This window comes from Chlorocebus sabaeus, chromosome 26 (genome assembly GCF_047675955.1).
Source record: "Chlorocebus sabaeus isolate Y175 chromosome 26, mChlSab1.0.hap1, whole genome shotgun sequence".
Taxonomy (NCBI): Eukaryota; Metazoa; Chordata; class Mammalia; order Primates; family Cercopithecidae; genus Chlorocebus; species Chlorocebus sabaeus.
The window spans coordinates 39,968,417-39,987,679 of NC_132929.1; the positions used below are offsets into that span (position 1 = coordinate 39,968,417).

General features: G+C 43.2%; 1 protein-coding gene across 2 annotated transcripts in view; it reads left to right on the plus strand.

Annotated features, from left to right (window-relative positions):
* Positions 1-5,969: 5,969 nt before the first annotated feature.
* The window catches only part of TRIP4 (thyroid hormone receptor interactor 4), a 71,111-nt gene continuing 57,817 nt past the window's right edge, over positions 5,970-19,263 (plus strand). The window contains exons 1-5 of one of the 2 annotated variants that reach the window (XM_008016294.3): positions 5,970-6,143; positions 10,807-10,976; positions 11,924-12,057; positions 14,734-14,946; positions 17,946-18,024. In XM_008016294.3, coding sequence (XP_008014485.1) covers positions 6,043-6,143; positions 10,807-10,976; positions 11,924-12,057; positions 14,734-14,946; positions 17,946-18,024 — 697 coding nt within the window. In that variant the 5' untranslated portion in view covers positions 5,970-6,042. The remainder of the gene's footprint in view (positions 6,144-10,806; positions 10,977-11,923; positions 12,058-14,733; positions 14,947-17,945; positions 18,025-19,263) is intronic. The other variant, XM_038008837.2, reaches the window with a different exon arrangement.

Sequence of the window (19,263 nt, forward strand, 5' to 3'; positions counted from 1 at the left end):
AAAAACAACAACAAAAAACAGGATCAGATGAACTTGCCTTGGGATGTATTCTGTTAAATGTCCACTTGAAAGGCTACCCTAAGGCCTGGCGCGGTGGCTCAAGCCTGTAATCCCAGCACTTTGGGAGGCCGAGACGGGCGGATCACGAGGTCAGGAGATAGAGACCATCCTGGCTAACACAGTGAAACCCCGTCTTTACTAAAAAATACAAAAAACTAGCCGGGTGAGGTGGTGGGCGCCTGTAGTCCCAGCTACTCGGGAGGCTGAGGCAGGAGAATGGCAAACCTGAGAGGCGGAGCTTGCAGTTAGCTGAGATCCGGCTACTGTACTCCAGCCTGGGGGACACAGGGAGACCCCGACTCAAAAAAAAAAAAAAAGAAAGGCTACCCTAGAAGTGTAATCACAGCATTAATTCTCTCCAATGAATTGCTTGAATTTAAAACAAAATTAGGCTACTCAGTACTTTAACAGAATCAACAACTGCATTCTATTACACAGATTTAAAGAATCTAGGCAACAGGTTAAATTAACACAATAATAGAAAATGTATTGGCAATTACCTGTAGCTTTGTCTTAACCTTGGAGTCTAAGGTTACAGCCAAATCAACCGGAAAAATCCACAAGATCCAGGGCATTCCTTTGTTTTTTGTCCTCATGCCCTATCTCATTGCACAGTGGTTTTTGTTGTTGTTGTTGTTGTTTGTTTGTTTGTTTTTTTGAGATGGAGTCTCACTTCTTTGCCCAAGTTGGAGTGCAGTGACGCATTCTCGGCTCACTACAATCTCCGCCTCCTGGGTTCAAGCAATTCTCCCGCCTCAGCCTCCCACGTAGCTGGGATTACAGGCATGTCCCAGCACACTCGGCTAATTTTTGCATTTTCGGTAGAGACAGGGTTTCACCATGTTGGCCAGGCTGGTCTTGAATTCCTGACCTCAAGTGATCCGCCTGCCTCAGTCTCCCAAAGTGCTGGGATTACAGATATAAGTCACCACACCCAGCCAGCACAGTGGTTCTTAAATGCTATTATTTCCTTTTCAGTTTAAGTGGCTTCTACATAGGTCTGAATTAGTTAATTTGAACTCATATTCCAGATTCCTGCTGGAAGAATCTGATAGTCTTTTCTCCTTGCCCACTTGCCAAGTAAGTTGCCAGAAAGAGTATCAAATATACATTTCCACCCAGGGGCAGTCTACATATTACTATAGTTGTGTGTTTGTTTTTGTTTGCATGTTTGTCTTTTTAATACCAATGATGATAATGAAGAATACATGTTAGAGAAAAAAGAAAAAAGTACTGATGCCTAGTAAAAGTTCTTCACTGAAATGTGTGCTTTGCAGAAGCAATTAAACACAATTTTTATAAGGAAATAAAACACAGACAGTGGTGTGGAGTCAACCTAAAAATTTCAAAGGTCTAGGGCATTAAGAAAAGTTACAGTATGTATGAATACAATTTCTGCCTAAATTTATTTATTTAATTTATTTATTTTGAGACAGAGTCTCACTCTGTCATCCAGGCTGGAATGCGGTGGCACGATCTCAGCTCACTGCAACCTCTGTCTCCCGGTTCAAGCAATTCTCATGCCTCAGCTGCCCACGTAGCTGGGATTACAGGTATGTGCCACCACATCCAGCTAATTTTTGTATTTTTAGTAGAGACAGGGTTTCACCATGGTGGCCAGGCTGGTCTCAAACTCCTGACCTCAGGTGATCTGCCCACCTTGGCCTCCCAAAGTGCTGGGATTACAGGTGTGAGCCACTGAAACTGGCATGCCTACATTTATACCAAAGAAAATCTTGGCCGGCGCGGTGGCTCATGCCTATAATCCCAGCACTTTTGGAGGCTAAGGCAAGCGGATCAACTGAGGTCAGGAGTTCAAGACCAGCCTGGCCAAAATGGTGAAAACCCATCTGTACAAAAATACAAAAATTAGCCAGGCATGATGGCAGGTGCCTGCAATCCCAGCTACTTGGGAGGCTAAGGCAGGAGAATTGCTTGAACCTGGGAGGTGGAGGTCGCAGTGATCCAGATCATGCCATTGTACCCCAGCCTGAGTGACTGAGCAAGACTCTGTCTCAAAAAATAAAGGAAGAAAAGAAAAGAAATCTTTAAGTCATGCTAAATGGGTGTGCTTGCATTGCTCAGGCAGAAATTTAATTTAACAAACGATAGTAATAGTAAATTGCATTATAATATGCAATAGTAAATTACATTAAAACATATGACTTATGAGAAAAGAATGCCTTTTTTTTTTTTTTTTTGAGACGGAGTCTGGCTCTGTCGCCCAGGCTGGAGTGCAGTGGCCGGATCTCAGCTCACTGCAAGCTCCGCCTCCCGGGTTTACGCCATTCTCCTGCCTCAGCCTCCGGAGTAGCTGGGACTACAGGCGCCCGCCACCTCGCCCGGCTAGTTTTTTGTATTTTTAGTAGAGACGGGGTTTCACCGTGTTCGCCAGGATGGTCTCGATCTCCTGACCTCGTGATCCGCCCGTCTCGGCCTCCCAAAGTGCTGGGATTACAGGCTTGAGCCACCGCGCCCGGCCCCTTTTTTTTTTTTTTTTTTGGAGACAAGGTCTCACTCTGTCACACAGGCTACAGTGCAGTGGTGTGATCACAGTTTACCGCAGCCTCGCCACCTGAGCTCAGGTGATCCACTCCCAAGTAGCTGGGAACACAGGCGCTTGTCACCACACCTAGCTTATTTTTAGATTTTTTTGTAGAGACAGGGTCTCCCGATGTTGCCCAGGCTGGTCTTGAACTTCTGAGCTCAACCAATCTTCCCACCTCGGCCTCCCAAAATGCTGAGATTACAGGTGTGGGCCACGGTACCCAGCCACCTATTTTATTCTGGAGGACATACTCATCATAACATGTATGACATACTAAATTTCTATTATACGAAAAAAACTTAAGTCATAGTCTCTGCCTTCAAGCACTTAATGTTTTAGTTATGGAGACTGTTATGGTTAATTTTAGGTGTCAACTTGACCAGATTAAGAAATACCTAGAGGGTCTGTAATCCCAGCACTTTGGGAGGCTGAGGTGAGAGGATCACCTAAGGTCGGGAGTTTAAGACCAGCCTGACCAACATGGAGAAAATCTGTCTCTACTAAAAATACAAAATTACCCAGGCATGGTGGCGCATGGCTATAATCCCAGCTACTAGGGAAGCTAAGGCAGGAAAATCGCTTGAACCCGGGAGGCAGAGGTTGTGGTGAGCTAAGATTGCATCATTGCACTCCAGCCTGGGCAACAAGAGGAAACTCAGTCTCAAAAAAAAAAAAAAAAAAAGAAAAAAGAAAAAGAAATACCTAGATAACTTGTAAAGCATTACTTCTGGGTGCCTTTGAGGGTATTTCCAAAGGAGACTGGCATGTGAGTCAGTGGACTGAGTGGGGCAGATTTGCTCTCAATGTGAGTGGGCACTATCCAATTGACCGAGGACCCAGAACAAAAAAGGTGAGAAAAAATCTTTCTTTCCTTCTGGAGCTGAGACACTCTTCTCCTTCTGCTATCAGACATCAGAACTCCAGGCCCTCCGCCTTGAGACTTGAAGATTTCACAACTTAGACTGAACCAGCTACTAGCATTCCAGGGTCTCCGGCTTGCAGATGGCCTGTCATGGGACTTTTCAGTCTCTATAATTTTCTGATCCAATTCCCTAATAAATCTCCTCATAGATCTGTATCTATAACTATCTGGTTTTTTTTTGGTTTTTTTTTTTTTTTTTTTTTTTTTGAGACGGAGTCTCGCTTTGTCGCCCAGGCTGGAGTGCAGTGGCGCGATCTCGGCTCACTGCAAGCTCCGCCTCCCGGGTTCCCGCCATTCTCCGGCCTCAGCCTCCGAGTAGCTGGGACCACAGGCGCCCGCCACCTCGCCCGGCGAATTTTTTGTATTTCTTAGTAGAGATGGGGTTTCACCATGTTAGCCAGGATGATCTCGATCTCCTGACCTCGTGATCCACCCGTCTCGGCCTCCCAAAGTGCTGGGATTACAGGCTTGAGCCACCGCGCCCGGCCTATAACTATCTGTTATCTATCCTATTGGTTCTGTCTTTCTGGAGAACCCTGACAAAGGGACTGAATAAATAAACAGGTAAATGACTTTGATACCTTATAATTATTATTAAATGTAGTGATGTTTTACAAAGAAACAAAACTTCTACCCACAATTAATAAACATTCACAGAGTATTTTGTCTTTTTCTTTTCTTTTTAATTATACTTTAAGTTCTAGGGTACATGTGCACAACGTGCAGGTTTGTTACATATGTATACTTGTGCCGTGTTGGTGTGTTGCACCCATCAACTCGTCCGCACCCATCAACTCATTTACATCAGGTATAACTCCCAATGCCATCCCTCCCCCCTCCCCCCATTTTGTCTTTTTCTTAAAAAAAAAAACAAACCCTGGAAATCATATGCTTTCCAAATTAATGATATCTATGACAATCTAAATGGAATGTAAATCAATACACTTATGAGGTTTTGTTTTGTTTTGTTTTGTTTTTGTAACAAGGCCTTGCTCTGTCGCCCAGCCTGGAGTGCAGTGGTGCAATCAGGGCTCATTCCAAGCTTGACCTTCCGGGCCCAAGTGATCCTCCCACCTCAGCCTTCCAAGTAGCTGAGACCACAGGCATGTGCCACCACACCAGGCTTTTTTTTTTTTTTTTTTCATTTTTATAGAGATGGGGATTCTCCTTATGTTGCCCAGAATGGTCCGGAACTCCTGGGCTCAAGTGATCCTCTTGCCTCCGATTCCCAAAGTGCTGACATTACAGGCGTGAGCCACTGCGCCCAGTGTGCGTGTGTGTGTGTGTGTGTGTGTGTCTCCGCGTGCGCTTGAGTGATCCTCCTGCCTCGGCCTCCCAAAGCGCTGGGATTACAGGCATGAGACACTGCTCCCGGCCAATACACTTAAGATTTTAATTATAATATTTACGCGAATGAAAACACTAGCAAAAAGGTAAAACAGCTGCCAATTTAATGCGACCACTTAGTCTAAACAGGCTAGTAGAAATGAAGAACTTTTAACCTGTAAATGCAACAAAAAGCCAGAAATGAATAGGAAGACATGTCCAGAAAAGTTTGGCTAAATTTTCCCCAGTCCATTGTCTTAACAGGTTAGGGAATTGCAGACGGCACTTAAATATGGTAATTCTGGGTTGAGAACTCGTGTGGAAAGTCCTCAAAGCCAAACTCCAACTCCTGTTTTACTGTTTTATCCCCTCGAGCCATGGAAAATACATGGCTCAAAAAATAAAATAGAAGTTTTAGCGGTGTGAATCTAGTAGTCGACTATAGGGGGTATTAAAAATAAACACTCCATCCTGGCTAACACGGTGAAACCCTGTCTCTACTAAAAATACAAAAAAATTAGCTGGGCGTGGTGGCGGGTGCCTGTAGTCTCAGCTACTTGGGAGGCTGAGGCAGGAGAATGGCGTGAACCCTGGAGGCGGAGCTTGCAGTGAGCTGAGATCCGGCCACTGCACTCTAGCCTGGGCAACAGAGCGAGACTCCGTCTCAAAAAAAAAAAAAATAAAAATAAATAAATAAATAAATAAATAAATAAATAAATAAATAAATAAATATAAAAATAAATTAAACCACCACCAGAGCAAAAACTTACAGCGCTTACAATACCTTCCACATGCTGTTTTATTTTACATAAAACCATGACGATTAAAAAGCTGGTCTCTCAGTTTTCCGGGTATTGGTTTGTTTCCCCCCTAAACTGTCGTTTTTATAGGCACTTGCACTGTCTTCTCAGCAGAAGTGCCAATGGCCTTCCTCGAGTCCTACGTTTAGCGATAGCAAGAATCACGCACTGACAGAGCTCGACTCGGGTGGGTACAAGGAAGTAGACAAGGAAGCAGAAAGAAACAAGAGGCGCACAGGTGGGCGGGATCCGCACTGGAGGCGGTGCGACCTTGCGGGGCGGTGCAAGCTGGCGGAACCCGCGTGAGTGAGGTTGGTGTTGCGAAGGGAACTAGTCCGGTGCAGGACGTGGGGCTTTTGCAGCCCAGCTGGTTCCGGCTGGGGAAGATGGCGGTGGCTGGGGCGGTGTCCGGGGAGCCGCTGGTGCACTGGTGCACCCAGCAGTTGCGGAAAACTTTCGGCCTGGATGTCAGCGAGGAGATCATTCAGTGAGAACAGTTCGGGTCCAAGCGGGGAAGGAGCTCTGGGATGTGCACTGCCTGAGCGAACAGGGAAGCGGGGAGGACTGAAAAGTTGAGAGAGAAATGTGATAAAGGGGCTGCAGTCTGTAGTCTGTAGGCGTCGAATTCTGGCCTCCGCCTTTGTAGTTTAGTTTCTGGAATAGGGTGTCCGGCTCCGCAATCTGCCGTTCAGGCTTTTTTTCCTGGGAAGACGCCCAATCTGTAATAATTAGTACTGCAGGACTGTCCCAGGAGCCAGTTTCCTTTCTAGAGAGAAGGGGCAGGTCAAATTGTATTTCCTAACTCTTAACTCCTTATTTATTTATTTATTTATTGTTGTTATTATTGAGACCGAGTCTCTGTCGCCCAGGCTGGAGTACAGTGGCGCGATCTTGGCTCACTGCAACCTCCGCCTCCCGGGTTCAGGCGATTCACCTGCCTCAGCCTCCCAAGTAGCTGGGATTACAGGCACGCACCACCACACCCGGCTAATTTTTTAAAATTTTTAGTACAGTCGGGGTTTCACCATGTTGGCCAGGCTAGTCTCCAACTCCTGACCTCAAGTGATCCGCCCGCCTCGACCTCCCAAAGTGCTGGGATTACAGGCGTGAGCCACCGCACCCAGACATACTCTGAACATTTTAGTCGGCCCAGTCTGAGTTGTGTCAGTACGGCTAATAGGGTCAGCTGTGTCAATAGGACCTAGAATTTAAGTGGAAGCAGCGTGGAAGAGTACAAATAGCTTCCGACTCTGGAGTCGCAGGTTCTATATTCTGTTGTCGTTTACCTGTTTTAGAACCCAAGACAACTTAATTTTTCTCTCTGTACCCTGGTTTCTTCATCTATAAGATGAATCATTAGTAGGCATGCTTTATGACTCTTATGAAATGGAGATGGTAAACATGATTTAGTATCTGCTTTCAACTGATTAAAGAACATTTGTTGCACTGTTACACGCCAGATATTGGGGTAACAAAGACAAGACAGTTGGATTCCCCTTCGTTGATGACTGTTGAGATTGGGGAAGTGAAGGGGCTTGTTGGAGCACAAAATAAATGATCCTTATTAAGATTTGAAAAACTCCGAAGGTTTACTGGGAAGGATGACTTTCGCCTGAGAACTAAGGAATAGACAGAGGTGGAAGTCCAAAGTGTTCAGGCAGGGGAGAAAGCTACAAAAATGGGACTTGATCAAAGAACTGAAAGTGTTCCTTAATTTGATTCCTTGGTCACTAATGCTGAAACCTAAATTGCAGTTCTAGGGCTTTTGTAGGAAGTAAGATGAGTTTCTGAGTTTGGGAGAAAATAGACTTTTGGCAAAGAAAGAGTTAAAGTAGGCTATTTTAATGGATTTTTTTGAGGCCCTAGGAGATGGCTCAAGCCCTTATTCCCAGCACTTTGGGAGGTGGAGGTGGGAGGATCGCTTGAGACTGGGAGTTGGAGAGCAGTCTGGGCAACATAGCGAGACCCTGTCTGTACAGAAATTAAAAAAGTAAACAACAAGATAAGGGATTTTTTTTGAAGAGCAGAATAGGCAACAAAACAAAACAACAGCAAAATCTTATGGTTTGGCTTTACCCTTGCTTGAAGGCAGTCAAATTAAGTATTTAGTAGTTTTCAAACATTTTTTAAAGCAGTGGAATGCTATCAAATGAAATAATGCAACTTTGCAATATATAAAACAGAAAAGTGTTTTTTACTAATATAAGTTCAAAATTTTCACTTTTTTTGTTTTTGAGACGGAGTCTTGCTCTGTTGCCCAGCCTGGAGTGCAGTGGTGTGATCTCAGCTCACTGCAACCTCCGCCTCCCGGGTTCAAGCAATTCTCCTGCCTCGGCCTGCCGAGCAGCTGGGATTACAGGTGTGCACCGCCATGCCTGGCTAATTTTTGTATTTTTAGTAGAGACAGGGTTTCACCAGATTGACCAGGGTGGTCTCGAACTCCTGACCTCAGATCCACCTGCCTTGGCTGCCCAAAGTGCTGGGGTTACAGGCGTGAGCCGCCATGTCTGGCCCAATTTTCACGTATTTATTATAAAGTTACCCAGTATTAAAAAAAAAAAAAAAGATTGAGGTGGCCAGGCGCAGTGGTTCCTGCCTGTAATCTAAGCACTTTGGGAAGTCAAGGCAGGCAGATCACTTGAGGTCAGGAATTTCAGACTAGCCTGGCCAACATGGTGAAACCCCCACTCTACTAAAAATACAAAACTTAGCTGGGTGTGTTGGAGAGTGCAGGTCATCTCAGCTACTTGGAAGGCTGAGGCAGGAGAATCCCTTGAACCTGGGGGCAGAGGTTGCAGTGAGCTGATACCACACCACTGCACTCCATCCTGGGTGACAGAGTGAGACCTCGTCTCAAAAAAAAAAAAAAAAAAAAAGGAAAAACAAAAGATTGAGACTATTTTTGATAAATTAACAGTTTGAAACAGGATAAGAATGATAGATGTAGTCTTCTCAGTCTAGAATCCAGTTGTATTTTGTTTGGATTACACAGTATCAAGAACATGGTTTCTCAGGCCAGGTGTGGTGGCTCATGCCTGTAATCCTGGCACTTTAGGAGGCCAAGGCAGGCAGATCAGGAGGTCAGGAGTTCAAGACCAGCCTGGCCAACATGGTGAAACCCCATCTCTACTAAAAATACAAAAAAAAATTAGGCAGGTGTGGTGGCGGGCACTTGTAATCCCAGCTTCTCAGGAGACTGAGGCAGGAGAATCACTTGAACCCAGGAGGGAAAGGTTGCAGTGAGTCGAGATCTCACCACTGCACTCCAGTCTGGGTGACAGAGCAAGACTCCATCTCAAAAAAAAAAAAATTGTATTCCCCCGGGAAGAAGGTCAGTGCCCATCAGCATGTATTATGCTAAGATACTATTTGAATCATTTGTTAGGTATTCACTAGTATTGCACAACAGGCTGTTATGCCATGATGAAAGCATTTGCTGTGCCTTGCCTGGCATTTAATTGAGAATTACCCAGGTGTATGTACTACAGTAATGTACTAACTTGAACAATTTTATATGAGTGACCTGAATTTTTAAAATAGCACAGAGCTATTAACTTTTTTTTTTTTCTTTTTTGAGATGGAATCTCACTCTGTCACCCAGGCTGGAGTGCAGTGACAGGATCTTGACTCACTGCAACCTCTACCTCCCAGTTCAAACAATTCTCCTGCTTCAGCCTTCCCAGTAGCTGGGACTACAGGCTCGTAACACTATGCCCAGCTAATGTTTGTATTTTTAGTAGAGATGGGGTTTCACCGTGTTGGCCAGGCTGGTCTCTAACTCCTGACCTCAGGTGATCCACCCGCTTCAGCCTCCCAAAGTGCTGGGAGCTACCATGCCCCGCCATTTTCATTTGTTTGAGACAGAGTCTCATTCTGTTGCTCAGGCTGGAATGTAGTGATGCAATCATGGCTCTGCAGCCTTCACCTCTGAGACTCAAAGAATCCTTCCACCTCAGCCTCCCAAGTAGCTAGGACTACAGGCACGTGCCTCCATGCCTGGCTAATTTTAATTTTTCTTCTAGAGACAAGGTCTCCCTATGTTGCCCAGGCTGGTCTGAAACTCCTGGGCCCAAGTGATCCTCCAGCCTCAGCCTCCCAAATTGTTGGGATTACAGGCATGGGCTCCCGCACCCAGTCAGAAAATTCTCTTAATGAGGCCCAAAGGCACAGATTTGTTTACCTCTAGAGCATAATTCTGCAGTTCCACCACTACACTATGAAAAGAATGCAGTACATATGCTACCAATCATGGAACAATTTCATAATTTTTAAAAATTTAAAGGATATAGCACGATGATAATTTTCTTGCGTTCCATATCATTGTGTCTGAATTACAGTTTCTTCAGGTTTTGTACTGTCTTCAGTGTCTTATATGTTAATTTGTAAGTAATTTTTATCACTTCTTTCTCCTGTAATGATAAGATGTTCACTGTAGAAAACTAAAAAAATCAGAAAAAGATAAAAGACTAAACCAAAATTACCGTAATACTACAACCCAGAAATAAGCACTGTTTCTTTCTGTTTTTTTCTGGTATATATAATAATGTAATACTTTTAAAAACATATTTATTGGCTGGGAGCAGTGGCTCACGCCTGTAATCCTAGTACTTTGGGAGGCCGAGGCGGTGGATCACGAGGTCAGAAGATTGAGACCATCCTGGCTAACACGTTGAAACCCCGTCTGTACTAAAAAATACAAAAAATTAGCCAGGCGTGGTGGTGGGCACCTGTAGTCCCAGCTACTCACGAGGCTGAGGCAAGAGAATGGCGTGAACCCGGGAGGCAGAGCTTGCAGTGAGCTGACATGGCACCACTGTACTCCAGCCTGAGCGACAGGGTGAGACTTTGTCTCAAAAAAAAAAAAAAAAAAGTAAGAAAAAATAAAATAAAAATAAAACTACCTTTAATCCCATCACTCACTAGTAATCATTTTGTTGTATAACTTTTTTTCCTACACATAAGTGTATGTATATATACCTTCATACCAGTTAGGATCATATCATATTTCTAGCATCTAGCATAGTACTTGGCTCAAAGTAAACACTCTAATAGATTAATGAATGGTTTTTACTACCTAGATCTCTGTTAAGATTACTGAGAAACAGTGTAAGTTAGTCTTGTTTCAATAACTTATATCTTTGCCTCCTGAGGTATGTTTTGTCAATTGAGAGTGCTGAAGAGATACGAGAATATGTTACTGATCTCCTCCAGGGAAATGAAGGCAAAAAAGGTCAATTCATAGAAGAACTTATAACCAAATGGCAAAAGAATGATCAGGAGTCGATTTCTGATCCTTTGCAGCAGTGCTTCAAAAAAGATGGTAAGTTAATGTAATTAAGCAAATGTTGAAATATTGGTAAGTGGGCAGGCTTAAATAATTTATTTATTTATTTTTTTCCATCTTGTATTTCTTCACAACTAACTTAAACAGAATCATATGTATACATATTTTTAGTTCGGTTCTACTCAATCCATAATGAATATTGCTCTAGTTCTTTTTTAACTTAGAAAATATCACCAAAAAAATGCCTGTTTACAGACACAAATGTGGCTTCAGAATAATTTGAAAAATTTATACATAAAGAAACATTTTTCAGTCATGTGCATACCTGGGTGTAAGTAAAGTGTTGATTGACTATAGTATGAATAGCATTTAGAGATAACTACTTAAACAGTACAAAAGATGAGCACCAAACTAAGTATTATGCAATCTACAATATCAGAATTTTGTTTGTTTTGAAACATGGTCTCACTTTCATTGCCCAGGCTGGAGTGGTGTGGCTTGATCACAGCTCACTGCAGCCTCTGCTTCCTGGGCTCAGATGATTCTCCCACCTCAGCTTCCTGAGTAGCTGGGACTGCAGGCGTGTGTTACCACACCTGGCTAATTTTTTTATTTTTTTCTAGAGATAGGGTCTCACTCTGTTGTCCAGACTGCTCTCAAACTCCTTGGTTCAAACGATCCACCTGCCTCGGCCTCTCAAAGTGCTAGGATTATACATGTGAGCCACTGAGCCTGATTTTAGAATATCAGATTTTAATTTAACTTAAAACCAGCCACTTGTTTGAGTTCTTTTTCATTGACTGCACTCTTAAAAATGATGATTTAAATTTTATTCTGGTTTGGCAGGAAAAGATAATTAAAAATCTTCCTGATGATATCTTGACTCTAAATATTAAGCATCACCTTAGTTTATTAGCTATAGAAGTTCACCAGGAATCCTCTTATCAATCTGTGTGTGTGTATTTTTTTTTCTATCTTCAAAGAAATTTTAGATGGGCAGAAATCAGGAGACCATCTAAAGCGGGGTAGGAAGAAAGGGAGAAACAGACAGGAAGTTCCTGCATTTACTGAACCTGACACGACTGCAGAAGTTAAAACACCTTTTGATTTGGCTAAGGTGAGTGTTTATAGATTGAAGCTTTTTCTGGCTATTGGAGAAGAGGAAGTGACTAATACATTTCAGAGAGCAAAGTGTACAAATTGGTCTAGAATGGCAATTTTTCAACAAATGCATGAATTTTAGGAGGAAAAATTGTATGTACTCCTTTCTCTATGGTAGATTTTTTCTTTGGCAACCTGATTAGTATTATAAAGGCATCTTTGCTTTTTTTTCCCCCCGCCAAGACGGAGTCTTGCTCCATCGCCGAGACTGGAGTGCAGTCGCACCATCTTGGCTCACTGCAACTTCCACCTCCTGAATTCAAGCAGTTCTCCTGCCTCAGCCTCCTGAGTAGCTGGGTGCTCGTCACCATGCCCGGCTAATTGACATCTTTGCTTTGAGATGAGATTCAGGCAGATAAATATAAGTTGAAAAATATTTAATGAAGTGTGTCCCATGCAGCTGGTGCTTTTTTTTTTTTTTTAAGTATGGAACGCTTTGTGAGTTTTTTTTTTTTGAGACGGAGTCTCGCTCTGTTGCCAGGCTGGAGTGTAGTGGCAACACCTCCTGGGTTCAAGCGATTCTCCTGCCTAGTCTCCCGAATAGCTGGGACTACAGGCACACGCCACCATACCCAGATAATTTTTTTTTTTTTTTTTTTTTTTTTTTTTGAGACAGAGTCTCGCTCTGTTGCTCAGGCTGGAATGCAATGGCTCAATCTTAGCTCACCACAACCTCTGCCTCCTGGGTTCAAGTGATTCTCTTGCTTCAGCCTCCTGAGTAGCTGGTACTACATGCCCACGCTGCCATGCCCAGCTAATTTTTCATATTTTAGTAGAGACGGGGTTTCACCAAGTTGCCCAGGCTGGTCTCGAACTCCTGAGCTCAGGCAATCCACCCACATTGGCCTCCCAAAGTGCTAGGATTATAGGCGTGAGCCACCGCACCTGGCCCTGTTTTTGAACTTTAAATAAATGGAGCTAAATAGTGTGTACTCTTGTATCTAGCTGTTTTGTTTGTTTGTTTGTTTGTTTGTTTTTTGAGATGGAGTCTTGCTCTGTCACCCAGGCTGGAGTGCAGTGGTGCAATCTTGACCCACTGCAACCTCTGCCTTTGGGGTTCAAGTGATTGGCCGGCCTCAGCCTCCCAAGTAGCTGGGATTACAGGCGCGCACACTACCACACCCAGCTAATTTTTGTATTTTTAGTAGAGATGGGATTTCACCATGTTGGCCAGGCTGTCTTGAACTCCTGACCGCAAGCAATTTGCCTGCCTTGGCCTCTCAAAGTGCTGGGATTACAGGCGTGAGCCACGGTGCCCAGCCAGTGTCTAGCTTCTTTCAATTTGTGAGATTCATCTCTATTCTGGACAGCTATACTTTCTCATTCTCATTGCTACACAGAATTTTATTAAGTGAATACATCACAATTTATCCATTCTAATATTTGGATAGTTACCAATTCCAATGCAACAGTGAACATTCTTGTATGTATTTTCGGTGGACATATTTACACATTTCTGTTTAGTATGTATCTAGGAGTTGAATTGCTGTGTCATAGAACATGCATATGTTCAACTTTAATTGATATGAGTTTGCAGTCCTGCCAGCAGTGTATGAGAGGTCTAATTCTTTCGTATCTTTGCTAACACTTCATATTTTCTCTTTTTCAGTTTAGCCATTCTGATTGGTATTTAGTGGTATTGCATTTTGTTTTCGTTTTTGCATTATTTTTACGACTAGTGAAATTGAGAACTTTTACATATGCCTGTTAGTCATTAGGATATCTTTTGTTATGAAGTTCTTATTTAGGTTTTTTTTTTGCCCTTTTTTTTTTTTTTTTGAGATAGGATCTCACTCTGTTGCCCAGTGGCGCGAACTCAACTAACTGCAACCTCCACCTTCTGTTTGCCTGTTTTTCTATTGTATTATCTGTCCTTTTCTTACTGGTTTCTGATTGAGTCAACTTTATATTTATTTTTCTTATTTTATTGATTGCCCATATTTCCAAATCTGTGAATATCATCTGCTTTTAGAGGCATTCTTGTTTCTTATGATCTCCAATTTAGCTGTTTTTAAAGATGTCATATAGGCTGGGCGCGGTGGCTCATGCCTGTAATCCCAGCACTTTGGGAGGCCGAGGCGGGTGGATCACAAGGTCAGGAGATCGAGACCATGGTGAAACCCCGTCTCTACTAAAAAATAGAAAAAAATTAGCTGGGTGTGGTGGCGGGCGCCTGTAGTCCCAGCTACTGGGGAGGCTGAGGTAGGAGAATGGCGTGAACCCGGGAGGCGGAGCTTGCAGTGAGCCGAGATTGCGCCACTGCACTCCAGCCTGGGCTACAGAGCGAGACTCCGTCTCAAAAAAAAAAAAAAATAAATAAAAAAATAAATAAAAAAAAAAAAGATGTCATATAAACAGATCTAACTGCTACATTTACCTTCCACTAGCCATAGTAATGGGCTGAAAGCTACTAGCAGAAAAGACAAGGTAATTACCAGCTAGTTTTTCTAGAGTATAACCTTTCCTCAGAAACTTGATTATAACTAATTTGTATTTCTTCCTTTCCCTGCCTTCTTTCTTTGTTCTTGGATAGTATATAAGTTGTTATTGAACAGAACTGAGCATTTTCTCCCTTGACTTTTTACATTGTCATTAATTATTTGATGTTATTCTGATGTCTTTGTACAATTAGGCACAAGAGAACAGCAACTCCGTAAAGAAGAAGACAAAGTTTGTCAATTTATACACAAGAGAAGGACAGGACAGGCTTGCAGTCCTGCTCCCTGGTCGCCACCCTTGTGATTGCCTGGGCCAGAAGCACAAGCTCATCAATAACTGTCTGATCTGTGGGCGCATTGTCTGTGAACAAGAAGGCTCTGGCCCTTGCTTATTCTGTGGCACTCTGGTAAAGTATTTCTTTTCTATTTTATTTTACTGTGCTTTGTGTTAATATGCAGGGCCATTCAGATATCAAATAATTTCTCTTTTTCTTTTTTTTTTGTTGGGACAGAGTCTCACTCTGTTGCCCAGGCTGGAGTGCAGTGGCGCGATCTCGGCTCACTGCAAGCTCCGCCTTCTGGGTTCATGCTATTCTCCTGCCTCAGCCTTCCGAGTAGCTGGGACTACAGGCGCCTGCCACCATGCCTGACTAATTTTTTGTACTTTTAGTAGAGATGGAGTTTTACAGTGTTAGCCAGGATGGTCTCGATCTCCTGACCTCGTGATCCACCCATCTCGGCCTCCCAAAGTTCTGGGATTACAGGCATGAGCCACCGTGCCTGGCCTTCTCTTTTTCTTAGTAAATTTCTTCCCTAAAATATCCAGTGAACTCGAGTAGCAGGGATATGATTAGTTAGAAACCCAAGGTTAGGCCAGGCAAGGTGGCGCATGCCTAAAGTCCCAACACTTTGGGAGGCCAAGGCGGATTTTGGGAGGCTGAGGTGGGAGGATCCCTTGAGCCCAGGAGTTTCAGACCAGCCTGGGCAATGTAGGAAGACCCTGTCTCTACAAAAAAAATATATTTTTTTAATTAGTTGAGCTGGTGTGGTGGTGCGCACCTGTGGTAGCAGTTACATGAGGGGCTGAAGTGGGAGCTTCACATGATCCCAGGACGTCCAGGCTGCAGTGAGAGAGCGAGTCCTTGTCTCAGAAGAAAGAAAGAAACCCCAGGTTATGTCCTACTACTGAGGCCATTAATGAGAAGGGTTTTGAGAACATGCATTGTTGAGAGATCCAAGTCTTCTTGTGTCAGATTAACTTTAAGAAAACTATAGGGCCTGAAATGTCAAAATTTTTTGTCTAAGTCTTCAGTTCTGGTGTGGCTCCTAGCCCTAGGAGAACAGAGACACTGTGACAGAATCCTCAGGTCATTATAGCTTCTATTTCCAGGATACCACCTTGTCATAGCTCTGGTTTGTCTGAGAGAATGACCTCAAGAATGTAGTGATAATGACTCACAAAAACCCTTAATGAGCTATCTAGAAAGCTAATTTTACAAAGTTGAGCTGGCTGGCAGAAGCAGTGACATTTGGTGTTGGTAAAGGCATCCATTTTATATTACTTCATTTTCTCCTCTTTTCTGATGGGGCCCTTAATTTTTTCTTTTCTTTTCTTTTCTTTTTTTTTTTTTTTGAGACGGAGTCTCGCTCTGTCGCCCAGGCTGGAGTGCAGTGGCGTAATCTCAGCTCACTGTAACCTCCGCCTCCTGGGTTTAAGAAGTTCTCCTGTCTCAGCCTCCCTAGTAGCTGGGACAACAGGTGCACACCACCATGCCCAGCTAATTTTTTGTATTTTTAGTAGAGACAGGGTTTCACCTTATTGGTCAAGCTGGTCTCGGAACTCCTGACCTCAGGTGATCCACCCTCCTCAGCCTCCCAAAGTGTTGGGATTACAGTTGTGAGCCACCGTGCCTAGTGAAACCCTTAATTTTTTCATATGCTCAGAATAAGCTGATAGACAATGGATGACCTGAAAAATGTAGTGTCTACTAATAAAAATGTCCATTAAATGGCAGTAAATCTCCTCCCATATGGAGCTTTCTCTTTCGAGCAAGCTCCTATAGCTGCTGGTAGGAATTCTGTGTGTCATTGAGGCAGCTACTAGGAAGTATTGTACAGTGTTTTCTCCTAGGTCCTTGAATCTTTTAGTTCAAGAAACAAAGTAACGTAAAGCAGATTGGCCTTGAAGTCTGTTTGTTTGTTTGTTTGTTTTTGAGACAGAGTCTCGTTCTCTTGCCCAGCCTGGAGTGCAGTGGCTCACTGCAACTTCCGCCTCCCAGCTTCAAGCGATTCTCCTGCCTCAGCCTCTCGAGTAGCTGGGATTACAGGTGCCCACTACCACGCCCAGCTAATTTTTGTATTTTTAGTAGAGACAGGGTTTCTCCATATTGACCAGGCTGATCTTGAACTCGTGACCTCAGGTGATCCACCTGTCTTGGCCTCCCAAAGTGCTGGGATTACAGGTGTGAACCACTGCACCTGTCCCTTGTTTGTTTTTTAGACAGTCTCAGGCCAGGCATGATGGCTTATGTCTGTAATCCCAGCACTTTGGGAGGCTGAGTTGGAAGGATGACTTGAGCCTGGGAGGTGGAGGTTGCAGTGAGCAGAGATGGTGCCACCGCACTCCCATCTGGGTGACAAAGCCACACCCTGACTCAAAAAGAAAAAAAGAGGAAAAAATAACTTAGTTTCAACGGATAAATATTTCCCACTGTTGAGAATACTGGATAAAACATATGAGATTTTACCATAAAAAGTAACCCAGTTCTAATCATGAAGTCCAAATCTGACAAGAGAAGTTAATTATAAGAAGATGTCTTATTAAAAAGAACCAAAAGCCGGGTATGGTGGCTGATGCCTATAATCCCATTGCTTTCAGAGGCTGAGGAGGGAAGGCTACTTGAGCCCAGGAATTCAGGACCAGCCTGGGCAACATGGCAAAACCCTGTATCTACAAAGAAGTCCCAGCTCCTGAGTGGCTGGGACTACAGGCACACACCACCATGCCAGGCTAATTTTTGTATTTTTTTGTTGAGATGGGATTTGGCCATGTTGCCCAGGCTGGTCTCGAATTCCTGCACTCAAGCAATCTGCCTCAGCCTCCCAAAGTGCTGGGATTACAGTCATGAGCCACGGTGCCCAGCCTTTTTTTTTCTAAACCATTAAGTCATTCAGGGAGATGTGCAGTGATATAAGTTTTTTGTTTGGTTCATAAAAAAGAAATGGAAAGAGATCTGGAGAAAAACTCATTTGCATTTTTATATTTTGATGTGTTTGGATTAAAAAACACCAGTAGTCTCATAATTTTACCCCATCTAATGTGTAATTTCAGGTTACTTTTATATGTATCAAGAAAACAATATAATTTAACTATTGGATCACATGTCTTACTCTTATTATTTTACAGGTGTGTACTCATGAGGAGCAAGATATTTTACAGCGTGACTCAAACAAGAGCCAGAAACTGCTAAAGAAACTCATGTCAGGTAGACAGCAATCTTCTAACTGGATGACTCGGATGATGGGTGTCTTGTTGCGTCTGTGGTTGTTTCCCTTTTCTGTATTCTGGAGTGCAAGATGCAGTTTATTCACTCATTCTCTGTTTTTGTTTTTGTTTTTGTTTTTTTGAGATGGAGTCTCACTCTTATCACCCAGGCTGGAGTGCAGTGCGCGATCTCGGCTCTTTGCAACCTCCACCTCCTGGATTCAAGTGATTCTCCTGCCTCAAACTTCTGAGTAGCTGGGATTGCAGGTGTGTGCCATCACGTGTGGCTAATATTTACTTTTTTTTTTTTTATTTTTTTGAGATGGAGTCTCGCTCTGCTGCCCAGGCTACAGTGCAGTGGCGCTGATCTCAGCTCACTGCAACCTCTGCCTCCTGGGTTCAACTGATTCTCCAGCCTCAGCCTCCCAAGTAGCTGGGACTACAGGCGCATGCCACCACACCTGGCTAATTTTTTGTATTTTTAGTAGAGACGAGGTTTCACCATGTTAGCCAGGATGGTCTTGATGTCCCGACCTCGTCATCTGCCCACCTTGGCCTCCCAAAGTGCTGAGATTACAGGCGTAAGCCACTGCGCCCAGCCAATATTTACATTTTTTTAGTAGCGATGGGGTTTTGCCATGTTGGCCAGGCTGGTCTTGAACTCATTACCTCAAGTGATCCGCCTGCCTCGGCCTCCCAAAGCATTGGGATTACAGGTGTGACCCACTGTGCCTGGCCTATTCACTCATTCTATAAGCATCTATTTTTTAGAAAAATTATTAAGACTACATAACATTAAACAGCAAAATAAATATTAGTATTACATTATAATCTAAAGAATAAAATTAATATTCTTGCGACCATACTTGTATAAATAACTGAATAAGTTAATAAAATGGAGAAAGGACAACGCTTCTTATAAAAGAATTCCAGTTAATAAAGTGCAAGAAATGAAAATACCAGAAAATCACAATTAGAACACTGCAGTAGTAACTGCCACAAGCACGATCCACCAATGGACTGGAATTATTGTGTGAAAGTTTTAAGAACAAGAGATTTACAATGTCATGGAAGACAAGATTGAAGAAACGTCACAGATTGGAGTAGACTAAGGATATATGTGACGACTAATTGCAGTGTAGATCCAGTATTGGATCCTAGAACAGAAAAATAACATTAATGGAAAAAAATGTTAAAATCCAAATAGTTTGTTCATAGTGTTATACCAATGTTAATTTCT